General features: G+C 36.8%; 1 protein-coding gene across 1 annotated transcript in view; it reads left to right on the top strand.

Moving 5' to 3' along the window:
* The window catches only part of CFAP47 (cilia and flagella associated protein 47), a 544,336-nt gene that overhangs the window by 89,574 nt on the left and 437,819 nt on the right, over positions 1-16,943 (top strand). The window contains exons 21-23 of the mRNA XM_047716464.1: positions 1,965-2,042; positions 6,118-6,262; positions 11,192-11,286. Of these exons, the coding sequence (XP_047572420.1) occupies positions 1,965-2,042; positions 6,118-6,262; positions 11,192-11,286 (318 nt within the window). The remainder of the gene's footprint in view (positions 1-1,964; positions 2,043-6,117; positions 6,263-11,191; positions 11,287-16,943) is intronic.

Genomic DNA, 16,943 nt, shown 5'->3' with positions numbered 1-16,943 from the left:
GGCTTTTCTAATTGTTCATTAAACAGAATAAATAAAATGGAAGACTAATCTCATAAATTTTATTATAAACTAGAGGAAAGGAATACTCTTGATTTTCAATCTGATGATCAGCTATGTACATTTACTCACAATAAGAAATAAATATGTACACTGTTTTCAAAACAAAATGAATAGTTTTAGATATATCCCCAATTTTATCCTTAATTTCCCACAATTCTTTTTTTCATAACAATTAATTCTTAAATAACATGTAGGTTAATGTGATAAACACCAATTTGCCCCAGATAAACAACCTAATGATTTTATCTTTTATGAAGACATACATATTGAAAGATATTTATAAATTATATATTATGGTACATGGTCTGAGATTTGGGCAGAGGTTTTTTTTTTTTTTTTTTAAAGATTTTATTTATTTATTTGACAGAGAGAGATCACAAGTGGGCAGAGAGGCAGGCAGAGAGAGAGGGGGAGGCAGGTTCCCTGCTGAGGAGAAAGCCTGATACAGGGCTCAATCCTAGGTCCCTGGGATCATGACCTGAGCCGAAGGCAGAGGCTTTAACCCACTGAGCCACCTATGCACCTCCGGGCAGAGTTTTTTAATATAATATTCTAGAAAAAATAAAAAATATGGCCAATAAAAATAGTTTCACTAAAAGATTAGTTTCTGCTGTATTTTAGAAGAGTATGCTGTTTTTACGAAGCTTACCTTTTTAACATAACATAATAATTCATTTATTCATCCAACACATACTTACTGGACACAAGTTTTATGTTAGATTCTGTTGTAGATTCAGTGGATGATCAATAATGGGGAGGTAGGTGAAAGCCAGCCGTGATGAGTTGAAACTTATATGTGGGATTCATCAAGGGGGAACATGTCGATTTGTCATTTCCTCTGAATCATCACATTATGATTTTTATGACTTTAGTCAAGTATTTTATTTATGTACTATATATTCTTTAATTACAATGTGGAAATCACATAATACTATGAATATAGTGATTTAGTTAATTAAATGACATGTCACTTTCCCCAATAATTTTGAAAAAAGGACATTTTGGAGTTTTTTTTTTTTTTTCCTATGAACAGTGTCACTGACTTTCTATGTAAAGAGTGAAATACACTCCTATCTCTTTCTTAGATATATATTTATATTTAAATCCAGCCTTGATGCTCCCTGTTTGTATATAGGTGGTGCTTTCAGTGAATGCTGTTTTTGTGCCTCTGAAATTTTGCTTAGACATGTATATGTTCAGATAATCTACAGTTCTAATTTTGTAGGAATTATACAACTTAATTCTTATTTCACCATCTTAATTTTCTCAGAGGCTGTTGAGTGTTCAGGCTGTCCTTGGTTTATATTTAACCACTGCTGGTTAAAAGACAAAATGCTCTGCCTCTCTGAGCCTCAGTTTTCCTCACTTGGCAATTAGGATATTAATATTGGTAACCTCACAGGCTACTGAGGATTAAAAAGGAGACAATGTAATTAGCACTATACTTGGCCCATTTGCTCAGCAATTTTTTAGCTACTTTCATTATTATTATTATGGTCATTATGGATATTAGTTTATCTCTGTGGGAGGAAGTATGTTTGTACTCAGTTTCTTATCTGTTTTAATTTTGAATAATCCTTGAAATTAGGTAAATACAGAGGGATATGGGGAGTAAGAGTAATGTGTAGTTAAATGGGTAGAACTCTGCAGTCAAATTCATAAACTATGAACTGGTCCCATTTGTGGTGGAGGTTTTTAAGAGTTGAACACTCATTCCTCTTAGGAATATTAATTCTCCATAACAAGAAATGGGATGACAATTACCAGAATAAATCTTGTGACATTTATAATATGTTATTATTATTTAAATTTTAAAATATTGCCAAATGCCAGGTAATACTTTAGTGGTATATGGGTAAATTTTAATGTAGTTTCTACAAGGCTTTATATTTCTCTCAAATAAGGTTGCTATTCGCCGTGCAAATGTCATAGACCTCAGGATTGGTGGATCTGTTGAGATTGCCGATGTGGAAATTAATCCGGTGAGTATATTCATATGTTAACTATTTGTGTAATCAGTGTATGAGTGTGGTGACTTTTGTTACGTGTCCCTGGTCAGCCCATTTATGTTTGAAAATATCTCATTATGTAGTACTTTGACATGTAGAAATTAATATATATATAACATAAATATGTGTTGAAGCAGATTATCAAATGGAGGTTTCAGAATTCACCAATTTAATTCTACCAATACATTAAAGTCATCTGTAGGCTTCATCATGATCCTACTCCTCCTAAGAGGTAACCACTTCACTGAATTTTCTGATTATTCTCCCTTTACTTTTTCTAATAGGCCCTTCACATATGTATGAATTCCTTAACCATTCATTATTTAGTTTCATTTGTTCATTTTTGAGCTTCATGACAAACATGTACTGTGTGTAGTCTTTGATGAGTCACTTTTAACTGAGTATTGTATTTCCAGAGTTGATCTAAGTTGTGTGTAGCTGTATTTTTTTTTCATTCTTACCACTGCTTAATATTCCATTATGCAGACCTGTTGCAATTCAGAGACTTAGTCTGTTGTCCATTCAAATAGGTGTTTCTCTTTTGTTGTTATGACAAGCACTCCAGCAGGGAACATTTTGTGTACATATCTTGTGAGGTACAGGTGCTAAAGTTTCTCTCAGAGTAGAGTTGCTAACTCATAGAATATATGCATTTTTGGCTTCACAAGATAGCTTCCATATTTTCTCCTCAAGTTTCCATTGCTCTGCATTCAATTGCTCCGTAAGTTGTATTATAAGACTTATTGTTTGCCAATCTATTAAGTATAAAATGATCATCTCACTGTGGTCTTGATTTGCATTTTCTAAACTATAGTTTTGTTTATTTTTAAAATTATTGTTCTGTATCCTGATAAAATTCTGTTCTATAGTTGATAGCCCACACATGTATTTCTTTTCCTGGCAAGTCTTTCAGGAATTAAATCTGGTCTCATCTACCCAAAAATCTTACCCTGAAGGCGCCTGGATGGTTCAGTTGGTTAAGTGTCTACCTTCAGCTCAGGTCATGGTCCCAGCATCCTGGGATCAAGCCCCTTGTCGTCGTTGGTGGTAGGTGAGCAGGGAGTCTGCTTCTCCCTCTCCTCCCTGCTTGTGTTCTCTCCTGCTCTCTCTCTCAAATAAATAAATAAAATCTTAAAAAAAAATGAACAAACAAAATCAAGAAACGAAGAACTCACCCTGATCTTTAATGCAGGCCCATATGCCCCCTCCATTGCGACATTCATAAGATGGTACAAACATCTTAAACTCTGGAAACATCTTCATCATAGCAATTGTCATATTATTTTCAGGTTATCTGAACTTCTGTTTCTCTCTCCCACTAGTACTGCAGTGCCTGCGCCATTCTGGTGCTGAATTAAATAGAGCAAACATGGGTGAGGCTGCCAGTGTCTCAGGTAGGGCCTTGTTACTAGTCTAGACTTTAAAAATTTTTTTTTTAAGATTTTATTTATTTATTTGACAGAGAGAGATCACAAGTAGACAGAGAGGCAGGCAGAGAGAGAGAGAGAGAGAGAGGGAAGCAGGCTCCCTGCTGAGCAGAGAGCCCGACGCAGGACTCCATCCCAGGACCCCGAGATCATGACCTGAGCCGAAGGCAGCGGCTTAACCCACTGAGCCACCCAGGTGCCCCACTAGTCTAGACTTTAAGGGCTTCATCACAATTTTAGTTTCTGGCTTTGAGGTACAATTTTTTTACTTTTATTTGGTGTTGAAGGCATGATAAGTCTAGACAGATTGACAGACACTAGGCTACCTTGTGTAAGACTGTGGTGATTCTTGGAGATTAAAATCCCTGCAGTATCCAGAGTGCTTTCTCCATTGCTATGGTGTTTGTTCTTGAACAATATTAGAAGTGTATTTAGACTTTGACTACTTCATTTCCACACCCTAAAGGCATTTGTGGCATGCTTTGCATGTTATGGTATAATTGAATAATTTATAAGACTTTGTATTAATATATATCAATATTCCCTGATTATGGGGCACCTGGATGGTTCAGTCGTTTAGCATCTGCCTTTGGCTCAGGTCATGATCCTAGGGTTCTGGGATAGAGCCCCACATTGGGCTTCCTGCTCGGCAGGGGACCTGCTTCTTCCTCTCCCTCTGCTGCTCCCCTGCTTGTGTTTTCTGTCTCACTGTGTCTCTCTCCCAAATAAATAAATAAAATCTTTTTTTTAAAAGATTTTATTTATTTATTTGTCAGGGACAGAGGGAGAGAGAGCAAGCGAGCACAGGCAGACAGAGAGGCAGGCAGAGGCAGAGGGAGAAGCAGGTTCCCTGCCCAGCAAGGAGCCCGATGTGGGACTCGATCCCAGGATGCTGGGATCATGACCTGAGCCGAAGGCAGCCGCTTAACCAACTGAGCCACCCAGGCATCCCTAAATAAATAAAATATTAAAAAAAATTCCTTGATTATGTTGAATTTTAAACATAGCTGCCTTTAAACAATAATAAAATTAATATTCTGGCATCATCCGTAAGCCCTTTAATAACTGTATGGTGTTGAATATGTATCTTAATAACAGTTAGGACATTTTATCCAAATGAGCATATGTACAAGGCTCATAGTATAAGAGGAATGATCTTTTGCATCAAGCTTTCATTACCCATATTGGATTTTACAGATTTCCCCTGTAGAACTGGGTTGATATTTTAAGTGGGAGAAACAGTAGCCAGTTGACCTTAATGCCATATTTCCCTCAACATTAGGATACTGTTGCCACTTTCTCTTTAGTGTTATATGTAACTCTTTTACTAAGTAACTGTAAGGCTATAAAGAGGAATCCTATAGAATTCTGTGATGTAGGCACATACCTGGCATATAAGATAGTTAAGATACATTCAATAAACATTCCTTACATATATTTAAGCGAGGCATCAGGTGCTAAAGATATAAAAATGAATCAGGCCTAAGGTCCGCTAGGAGAGACAGATTTGTAAACAAATAAACAGACTTTATGGTGTTGTAATGGTAAGTAAATATAAGGAACAGAAGTAGTTCTGAACACAGTGTCATAAAATATGGTTTATCTAACTGGGGTGTGAAGGATACATAATATTTTATCTAGCAATTATGAGTTAGAGGAAAGCTTTCCTAATAGAAGGGACACACTAATAAAGACAGAGGAGAGTGAAGCATCAGGTATTGGTTGGAAAGGACAAGTCATACAGCTTGCTGAAGTACGAAGTGAGTGGGGGAAGAGTGGAGCTCCGTGAGGCAGGAGAAGGTCAAGATGAGCTTTATGAACCTTGCTGAGGAACTTGGACATTGTTCGGTAGTTGGAGGAGAATCATCACATTTTAAGATAGGAAGTACAGATTTTCAGTTAGTTTAATTGTGACTTAGTTGTGGAGAGGAGAATTAGAGAAAGTACAAATCTAGAAATGACCTGAAAAGTGATGCATTATTTACTTCATACAATTACATTAGGGATAACAGGTAAAGGAGGCAGAATAAAAGGGATTTGGTAACAGAATAAAAGGGATTATGTATCAGAGGTAGGGGAGAGGAAGGAAAATGTGGCCAGTTTTTATAGAGTATAGTAGTTAATAATGCCCTTAATGAAAAATAACGATACATTTTTTTTTCGAGGCATAATGACATATAACATTATGTCCATTTTAGGTGTACCAAATAATGATTTCATATCTGTATGTATTGCAAAATGATCACGATAGTGAGTCTAGATAACATCCATTACCAAACATAGTTATATTCTTTTTCTTGTGATGAGAACTTTAAGGTCTACTCTTTTTTTTTTAAAGATTTTATTTATTTATTTATTTGACAGAGAGAAAGATCACAAGTAGGCAGAGAGGCAGGCAGAGAGAGAGGAAGGGAAGCAGGCTCCCTGCTGAGCAGATAGCCCGATGTGGGGCTCCATCCCAGGACTCCGGGATCATGACCTGAGCTGAAGGCAGAGGCTTTAACCCACTGAGCCACCCAGGCGCCCCTAAGGTCTACTCTTTTAAAGTGTAATTTTGGTTTATATTACTTTTATAAAATATTAATCTGCTTTCTAATTCTTCTTCTCTTTTTAAATTTTAGGATGTATTTAACTTCAGTGGTACCTATGTTGGTGCTACTCAGATTATTCCATTTACAATAAAAAACAAAGGTATAACACGTGCCAGAGTGGAATTTAATCTACAAGACTTTGAATATTTTTCTTTGGATTTTAAAGATAAAACAGGTATAGCTCTTATACTATAATAACATTCTTGTAAAACAGTTTTAAGTTGTTTTAAGGTATAATGTTAAAAAATAATATGTCAAGGGCAATTGTTCTGATGTATTTTTAATTACTCAGTGCATGGTTTTATTTCTAGAATTATATCAGTATTAACATCAGGATACTTTGGTAATGTATAACATATAACCAGGCTTGTTAGTTGATTTAATGTAGTTAGTTAAGAATGTTATGTATATGTTAAAAAAAAAGGTTTATGTATAAGTATATGCTATAAATCAAAATGGAATTATTAATTGCTAATTTTAATTGCCCAAGAGTTTCAGGTAAATGTCTTTGGAGAGTTCTCTCTGCATGTTTACTCATGTATTAAGTATCTTTATGTCACATTAAATTTAAAAAGATAGGTACTTCGGGGTGCCTGGGTGGTTTACTCGTTAAGCTTTTGCCTTTGCCTCAGGTCATGATCCCAGGGTCCTAGGGTTAAGCCCCGCATCAGGCTCCTTGCTGGGCAGGAAGCCTGCTTCTCCCTCTCCCACTCCCCCTGCTTGTGTTTCTCCTCTTGCTCTCTCTCTGTCAAATAAATAAATAAAATCTTTAAAAAAAAAATAAGAGGCACTTCTACAAAGACATTTCATGTGTTTACTCTAGGGGTTGGCACCATAAGGTTTATGGACTAAATCTGGCCTGATATATGTTTTTATAAATAAAGTTTTATTAGAGTACAGACACATTTATTTGTTTGTGTATTGTTTATGGCTGCTTGCATACTATAATGGCAGAGTTGAATAGTTGTGGAAGAAACCATATGGCTTGCAAAGCCTACAGAATTTAGTATCTGGACCCTTACAGCAAAGGTTTGCCAACCATTGGTTTGGTCCTTTCTTTTTCAATAAATATTTGTTGAATACCAATTATAGGCTAGATACTAGACTTTGAGTCTATAAAGACAATATCATATTTTACACGTTCTCAGGAAGTGAACGCAAGTATATCAGTCAGGATCTCAGAAATTCACAGATGACTTGCTCAAAGGGTTTAACTGAAGAGAGTTTAATGAAGGAATTATCTGTGGAGGTGGGAGCTGGATGAAAAGAAAATCAATGAGGGATGGAAGCTGCTACTACCTCGCACCTGAAGGAATAAGAGGAGGCAAGTTATTTCTGGAGCCCCACGATCAATGAAACTTTGAAAGAGGGGCCAACTGATAAGAGCTTTAGCCGTGAAGGAATGCAGCCATTGCCAGAAGCGTAGCCAATACAGTGAAGACATGAAGGCAGAAATCCCTCCTACCTTCTGATAACATACGGGTGTCTCCCTGTGGTTGAATGAAGTCAGAGCGAGGGGGCCTAGCTGAACTGACCTATAGAAGTCAGGACAGAGCAGCAAAGAGAAAGGTGGCTGTGGAATCTAATGACCAATGAAGAACACCTCTAACAGTATGAGAGCTGGACAAAGAATCAGCTTATTATCAGAGAGCATAGTGAGACAAGTGAGTACCTGGTGCTAAGGGAGCATGTGCTAGGGAAAAGTAGTAATCAGCATAAGGGAAGATTTCTTGGAGAAGTCGATGCCTAATCCTCATCTTGAAGAAGACGAGAAGATACACAGAAAAGGGGATATATGAAAGAATGCAAGTAAAGGCCTAGCAATGAGTCAAGGTGGTAAGCAGTTCAGGATGCCCAGAGTGTAGAGGGACAGGATGGGGAGGGCAAGTGAGATCCATGTCACTAAGGATCTTTTCTGGGCTTTGATCCTGGAAGTTAGGCAGCACCATTAAAGGATGTATATCCAGGCAGTGGTGTGATCAGACTCACATTTTGCTCATTTTTCTTTTGGAGCAAAGTTGAGGATGGGCTGGGGGAACATGTAGGAATGGGAAGGGCAAGACCAGAGAGAGGGAGGTCAACTAGGGGTTGTGGCCATACAGATGAGAAGTGATCAAGCCTGAACACAGGCAGTGATGCTGGAAATGGGAAGGAAGGGAGTACATAAGAAATGCTCTGACTTGCTTATCAAGTGGACCTGGGTCTTAGGGAGGAGGAGCAAGGCTCAAATCTCTCCCAGGTTTTGATTATAAGAGGTAGGCGACTGGGACGCCTGGGTGGCTCAGTTGGTTAGGCAGCTGCCTTTGGCTCAGGTCATGATCCCAGCGTCCTGGGATCGAGTCCCACATCGGGCTCCTTGCTTGGCAGCGAGCCTGCTTCTCCCTCTGCCTTTGCCTGCCACTCTGTCTGCCTGTGCTCACTCTCGCTTCTCTCTCTATGACAAATAAATAAATAAAATCTTTAAAAAAAAAAAAAAGAGGTAGGCGACTGGAGGTACAATTCATGGTTGAGGTGATACAGGGGGAGGATCAGGTTCAGGTGAGTGTGGAATGTGAGGACACTGCGTACTAGCCCAGGAATGATTACAGCAGGCGGCTGGAAATACATATGAAGTTTCTATTCTTTTTTTTTTTTCCCTAAGTCTGGATGCTGAAACTTTAGTTGCTTAACACTTTATTCTCACTGACTGCCTCATTTACTGTCATTGTACTTTGTTCATTGGATTGCAGACTCCTCTTGGTTATTCTGCACGGCTAGTCCACAAAGTGTATATGTTTTCACAATTCTACCTTAACCCTAGCACAAACCTCCCTCCTAGACCACTGCATCATCTTCTCAAATGCTTCCCATGCCTCCAAGCTTTTCTCCTTGGACCTGTTCTGAAGAGTAGTCTTGAAGCCAGGATCTTATCACATCACTCCTCTGCTCAAAAAGTTTTGTTTGTTTCATGTTACCAGTAGCGGTGGTTCTTAGCGGCATGGCTGCTGACACAGTCCAGGAGGTACTTCCCTTGATCTTAATTATTATTAATAGTTTGCAACAAAGTTTACACTTAAAATGTTCTGAAGATGTATCTTATTGTTATAAGTATTTTAGCACATAAATACCCTTCTGTGACAAATTAGACTTGGTTTTTCTTGTGATCATTTCAAGATTATTGGATAGACGAGTTATTGGAGAGGCCATGTTGAGAGCCATTTGGGGATGACTCCACGTTGTCTTTCTAGTCGCCTTGCCCATTGTAGCATCCAGTGGCTCTCCCTGCTGCAGCCAAATTATGTTCCACGTTTCCTTCTAATGGCGCTGGAATTCCCTTCTCCTAGGATGGTTCTTCCTCTTCTGTTCCTGGTGTCTGCGATCCCACCCCCTTTTATAAATTATCTTTAACCTCATGAGTCCCCATGACTCATTAGCCCCATACCCATCCTTGTCCGGTTGGTTGAAATTATTTTTTAATCTTTACTTACTTAGGGCATTGTGTAAGTCTCTTTTTAGTACTAACCGTTTCTGTCTCATATCAAAAAAAGCTGTGTACCTGTTTGGCTCCCCTGCTATACTGTTAGCTCCATGAGGTCAAGGACTATGTGTGTAATTTTTGTTTTTTGTTTATTTTTAAAGGTTTTTTTTTAAGATTTTATTTATTTGACAGACAGAGATCACAAGGAGGCAGAGAGGCAGGCAGAGAGAGAGGATGAAGCAGGCTCCCTGCCGAGCAGAGAGCCTGATGCGGGGCTCGATTCCAGGACCCTGGGATCATGACCTGAGCCAAAGGCAGAGGCTTTAACCCACTGAGCCACCCAAGCATCCCTAATTTTTGTTTTCTACTAGAGTTGTCCACGATAGTGCTGTGTATATTACAGGCACTCAAGAAATATTTACTGAAGCTGTCTTGGATCATTTCACAGACTATATGTTTACATATATTCCAAAGATATTTGAGTATGTATCAATCTGTTTTATTATATTTTCTATGTTCTAGATATATACCCATTCTAAGTAGGTTTTCTTTGCTGTATAACATGTGTATCTTTCCCCACACTACAAACCCCAGATGTTAATATACCCTTAATGAGGTTTTTTGGTCATTTAATGGTTTTTCATCAAGGTGACTGAAATTGATTAAGTTGAAGGAGGGTGCAGTGTGTTATTCAAGTTCATTTCCACACATGGGTGATAGAAATTATCGTCATTCCTTGGATTAATCAGAAAATTTGGGGGAGAAAATGGGATTTTTAGCATTGTTTGGATGAGGGTGGAGGTTCTTTTTTTTTAACTTTATTTATTTATTTGACAGCTATATATATATATATATATAATCTATATATCACAAGTAGGCAGAGAGAGAGGCAGAGAGAGAGGGGGAAGCAGGCTCCCTGCTAATCAGAGAGCCCAATGCGGGGCTTGATCCCAGGACCCTGAGATCATGACCTGACCCAAAGGCAGAGGCTCAACCCCTGAGCCACCCACCCACCCCCGGAGGTTCTACTATAATAAACATTTAATCTTTCAGGAACTTTTTCTAGAAGTTTAAGTGGTTATAATTTTTGACCTTGACATTTATGTTATTATTTGACAGTTTTTCTGTATCTTCACCTAATGCTTTTATATCTGGAGTGATTGTATTTTGTCAATAAGTGACCTTGTATAAAATTGTGTTTATCTTCTGTGTGGCTTCTTGGAGGCGTCAGAGGAGATATGGGTCTTCCCTTCTCTGTCTTTGCTGGAGAGGGAGTCTCCCACTTTCTTGGACCTAAGATTCAGTCCTTTACTAGACTTTGACCTTCATTACTTTCTACATTCTTCTGCATATGACTGTGATGCTTATCCTTGAACTTTGGAGATTTTTTAAAAAATGGGCTTACTGTCTGTTTTGCTGACTGAATATATGTTTGATACATGTTTGAATATCAGTTTTGGTGACTGGAACCTTGGTATTAAGAGTCTTTCTTTAACCAGCAGCAACCTTATGCAGCCCTCCACAGCAATTTTGATAATAATAGACAGGTTTATGAGGCTTCTCAAAGTTTCATTTCCATATTTAACAGTGGTATTATCGATATGTATCTGGCTTTTAAAAAAATAATATTTTTTTAATGTTTTATAGGGGAATTCACAGACCCTGCGTTTCCTGACATATATTCTTTGGAGTTAGAGGAAGGGACATCTTTGGAATGTGGCATAGCATTTTCTCCTAAAGAAGTATGTTCGGCTTTCCATTATTCATATGATTGGAGAGTAGTGGTGTTAAGATAATCCTAATTCAGAAGCTATCAGAGATCACTTAAGGTCTTTTTGTAGTGAGTCTTTTTCTAACTTGTGAGCGTGCCTGAGTTTACCTTTTAATTCAGTAAAATGTTTCCTAGAAGTGTCTGGCTCACGTTTGCAGAATGTCTCGAGAGTTCTAGAGAACACACACAAGGAAACTGTGGTCTCAGTTCTGCTCTCTAGAAAATTCAAGATGTAACACGTTATGAAAAAAAGTTGATGCTAACTCAAAAATCACTTATATTTGAACCAGCATGTGCTTTATACTTACATTTAAGTGGTATATATTTAATGCTCTTGGAATCAATACCAGAAATTATCAAAGATGTGCTCTGAGGGTTTAAGACAGGTTGCTATGATACTGGTTCTTTTTATCGTGTTCCTTGATGTTTAGTAATTTTAAAACAACAAATAAACAAAATCAAAGAAAATGTCTTTCCTGAAATATGCCCAAGAGCAAGGGGTACCACTTGACAAAGCTTTAGGGGCCATTTCTCATATGTTTTTGCTTCTGAGATTTTGCAACATAAGTGCCAAGGGAAGAGCTTCTTGCTACTCATGATGTGGAAAGTCATGTTGCTGCATCCTCCTAAACAAGAATCAAATTTCTCTATGATAATTGAAGGATAACATTCTTAGGTCAAACACTTCTTATATTCCAACATAACTAGCATGATGCCTTGAACCCAATAGGTGTAGAACAGAATGAGTTAAGTGAAAATAATTCATAACGCAATAAGAAAGTGTATTGAATGCCAGGTACTGTCTTTAATTATCCATTTTTAGTCATGTCACTGAAGTACAGTTTCCTGAATTGAAATCTTATTTTTGAAACAATGATAGCTGTTAGTTAGCTTTCAGGAGGAAAAAATAAAGGAAATTTAGGGACATGTTTAGATTTAAGAAAATGCTGAAGAGTAATTTTGCTTTTTTAAGTATAGTACATTAGTTGGAATATGTTTTTGGGTTTTATGCACATGTGATTCACGTGGAATGATGTAGTCTACAGAATTCACTCATGTCTGTTCTAGCTGTAGGCAAGTGTAGTGCATGAGGTAGCAAAAGTACTTTTCTGACATTAGAGAAAATGAAAATTCTCATAGACAACATTAAGTATACTCAGATGTATATTATACTGTATTTAATTTCCATAGGTTTCATCTACATTAATGAACAGTGATATTTAGAACCTTTTAATTTTATTTACTTTTTGGAAAAAAAATTTTTTTAATTTGTTATTTTTTTAAAATTGAAGTATAATTAGCATACAGGGTTATATTAACTTCAGGTGTACCATATAATGATTCAACAATTCTTTACATTACTCAGTGTTCATCACTGTAAGTGTACTCTGAATCCCCATCATCTGTTTCACAACCCCCCTCCACGTCCCCTCTGGTAACCCCTCTCCAGATAGATACTTTTTAGCAAGGTTACTAGGAAGAGAGAGAACATCTTTTCTTTTTTTGAAAATTATCTTGCAAATATTTTTCTTTGGCTTAATTTAGGCTATCAGATAATATCAGAGTACAAATATTATTTAAATTTTCCTTTTACCTTTTCAGCAAAAGGACTTTGAAGTGCATGAAGTATCGTCAGGGTATTTTTAATTTGTCTTTCTAATTCAGACAAAAGGCATAATAAACAAGTGATTTGAGGAGATTCAGAAGACGTTTCTGTTTTTAAGTTTTACAGTATTCTAATATCTCAACTCTCTATACCCTGACCATTTGCAAGTTTTGTTAGCATTAACTTAATATTTTAATCAAGTGTGTCAATGATAATCTCTTCCTGCTTATGAAGGTTTATTATTAAAGTTAAAACGAGTTTAGAAGAGCAGAAAGAAAAAATAAGCAATAAATAAATCCTAATCCTTGACAATGACCTCTGCTTATATATGGGGTTCTCTCTTTTTTTCTTCCTCTCCCTCTCTATATTTTTATGCTTATTATATTGCTATATCTATAATTATAAAGAAGTAATACTTTATAAATTATTTTTCACCCACATTTTTATTCAGTGTATCAGTTAAAATGATAGCTTTTTGTGTTTTGAATTAAATATATTTTTTAAAGATATTATTTATTTATTTGACAGAGAGAGATCACAAGTAGATGGAGAGGCAGGCAGAGAGAGAGAGAGAGAAAGAGAGAGAGAGAGAGAGAAGCAGGCTCCCTGCTGAGCAGAGAGCCTGATGTGGGACTTGATCCCAGGACCCCGAGATCATGACCTGAGCCGAAGGCAGCAGCTTAACCCACTGAGCCACCCAGGCGCCCCTTGAATTAAGTATTCTAAATACACTTTAATTTTTAAAGGATGATCTATCCTATTATTTAATGGCTATATTATATTTATGGTCCCTTAACTAATTTTTCTTACTATGCACTTAAGATTCTTCCATTTTGGGGGCTTTATAAATGCTGTAGAAAACATTCTTATACATAAATGTTTGCTTTCACATTATTTATTTTCATTATGTCTTTCTAGAAGGAGAATAGTTGGGTCAAACTCTATGTACTTATTTTAGGCTGTTGATATGAGTTGCCAAATTTCTCTCTAAAGAAGGTTATACCAGGGGCACCTGGGTGGCTGTGTCAGTTAGGCATCTGCCTTCTGCTCACGTCATGATCCCGGGGTCCTGCATTGGGCTCCCTGCTCAGTGGGGAGTCTGCTTCTCCCTCTCCCACTCTCCCTGCTTATGCACTCTCTTTCTCTCAAATAAATAAATAAAATCTTAAAAAAAAAGGTTATACCAATTATATTAAATGCCAGTACCAGTGTAAAATGTTGCTTATAGTGCTTGTACAACTAGGTTGCATCGATTATATATGCATGCATATATAATATTCTCCCAATCCAATAGGTGAAAGATCATTTCAAATTGCATGTCTTGGATTCTTGTATAACGAACTACCCTACAACAGTAGTGATTTAGTTGCTAACAATTTGGCGTGGTTGGTACTGTTAAAATTCTTTTAACTCACTGGTAAGAGAAGTGGCCTCTGCTGTTTTCTTTTTACAATAGTATTGGCCAGTTTTCTGTTTTATTTTTCCTGATAAACTTTGGAATCATTTTCTCAAGTTTATAGCTATAAATTCTATGGGGATTTTGATTTGTGTTGCATTAAACTAAAGAAAAATTACAAGGAAGTGATTTCTGTCTAAAATTCAGCTTCTTATTCAAAAATAAGAAAAGGCTTTTATTAATTATTTTTAAAAGATTTATTTGCGAGAAAGCGGGCAGGAGCAGGGAAGGGGAGGGCCACAGGGAGAGACTCTTCAAGCCTGTCTGGGGGCTAAATCAGGACCCATGAGATCATGATCTGAGCTGAAACCGAGTTGGATGCTCAATGGACTGAACCACCCAGGCACCCCAGGCCTTTTATTTTATTAAAGTATTTTATGCTATTCAGCAAAATTTTGGAATCTTTTAAAGTTATTTTTCTATGATCTTTTTTGCTGTGTAAATGTTTGTGTTTTATGTATTTTTTGCTCTTAAATTTTGAAGATAATGTTGGTGAAATATATATAAAACTGTCTATCTTGGGGTGCCTGGGTGGCTCAGTTAAGTATCTGACTCTTGATCTCAGGTCAGGTCTTGATCTCAGGGGTTGAGTTCAAGGCCCGCATTGGGCTCCATTTTGGGCATGGGGCCAACCTAAGAAAGCAGAACAAAACATGGGTGTCTGGGTGTCTCAGTTGTTAAGCATCTGCCTTCAGCTCAGGTCATGATCCCAGGGTCCTGGGATGGAGCCCCACATCGGGCTCCCTGCTCAGCAGGAGGCCTGCTTCTCCCTCTTCCAATCCCTCTCCTTGTATTTCCTCTCTCACTATACCTCTCTCTGTCAAATAAACAAAATCTCTTTTTTTAAAATATTTTATTTATTTATTTGACAGAGAGAGATCACAAGTAGGTGGAGAGGTGGTCAGAGAGAGAGAGAGAGAGAGAGAGAGGAGGAAACAGGCTCCCTGCCGAGCAGAGAGCCCGATGTGGGGCTCAATCCCAGGACCCTGGGATCATGACCTGAGCCGAAGGCAGAGGCATTAACCCACTGAGCCACCCAGGCGCCCCAAATAAACAAAATCTTAAACAAAACAAAACTGTCCATCTCACTTCAAACTTCAATTATTTTAAATTATCCTTCAATTTATTTTAGATTTTTCAGGAATATTGTAATAGACTACAAATACTGTTATTTGTCTCTTCCAATTAGATAATTATAATTTTTACCTACTTTTCTTATATTACATTGTTTAGAATTTCCAAAACAAGGTCACATTATTTTCTTGGCTTATCTGATTCCTAGTTTTCTGTGAAGTAACATAATGTTTAAGCTCATGTTGGGAAATAATTTTTCTAGTACTAATTTAACACAGATTTTAATCTAAAATAGATGTAGACTTTTTTATTTAGTCACATATCTTTATGCCATCAATCATATTATTATTCCAAGGAGGAAAACAGTTTGATATATAATTCAACATTATATTTGTAGCATTAGTATATTTTTGGCACCCATCAGGTGATCAGTAAGTATCTATTCAATAAGTAAATTAAAATGCAGCACATAGACCTGCACATTCATTTTTAAGAACTTACTCTTTTTTTCCTTTTGGATACTTAGAATTGAAATTAATGAGAGGGTATGTACATTTTAATTATTGGCACATATATCCACATTGCCACCATAAAACGTATCAATTTATATTTCCTTTGATAATCGTCATTTGACAAATATTTATTGAGCACCTACTAGCTACCCTGCATTCTTCTGGACCTTGAGGTTATAGTAGAAATCTTACATCCTAGTGTGGTAACACGCTGTCTCTTCTTCACATCTTCTTTATATTGAGTATCATCATTTGCCAATGTAAAGCACATGTGTGACCAAAGTCCAATGTATCTGGTCTTTTTTTTTTTTTTTTTTTGGTCACTTTTGCTTATTGGTGTCATATCTAAGCTATTATATAACCCAAATCATAAAGATGTATGTTTGGTTCTAAGAGTTTTATAACATTACCTCTTAAGGTTTAGTTCTGTGACTCATTTTGAGTTATTTTTGTGTATGCTATAAGATAAGAATCTAGTTTCATCCTTTTGCATGAAATGTCCATTTGTTCCAGGAGAATTTATTGAAAACATTATTTTATCCCATTAAACTGCTTTAGCACCCTTAATCTAAAATCAGTTAAACATAAATATAAGTGGTTATCTCTGGAGTTTTATTTCTATTCCATTGATCTAGATGTCTTTCCCATATACTATACTAACTATACTAACCAATGTCTTGGTTAGTATAGTATATTTTGTAGTAATTTTTGAAATTAGAAAATATGAGTCCAGCAGTTTTGTTCTTCAGTGATATTTTTGGCTAATTTGTGTCCCATGCACTTCCAAATGAATTTTAGGATTTCCTTGCCAATTACTGCAAAAAAAAATCCAGCTGGGATTTTGATAAGGATTGTGAAGAATGTGTAGATCAATTTGGGGAGTGTTGCCATCTTAACAATGTTAAATCTTCTAATCCATGAACATGAGATGTTTATGCATTTATTTAGGTTTTAATTTCTTTCCACAATGTTTTGTAGTT

This window comes from Lutra lutra, chromosome X, assembly GCF_902655055.1.
Source record: "Lutra lutra chromosome X, mLutLut1.2, whole genome shotgun sequence".
NCBI lineage: Eukaryota > Metazoa > Chordata > Mammalia > Carnivora > Mustelidae > Lutra > Lutra lutra.
This window is presented reverse-complemented; position numbering and strand designations above follow the sequence as displayed.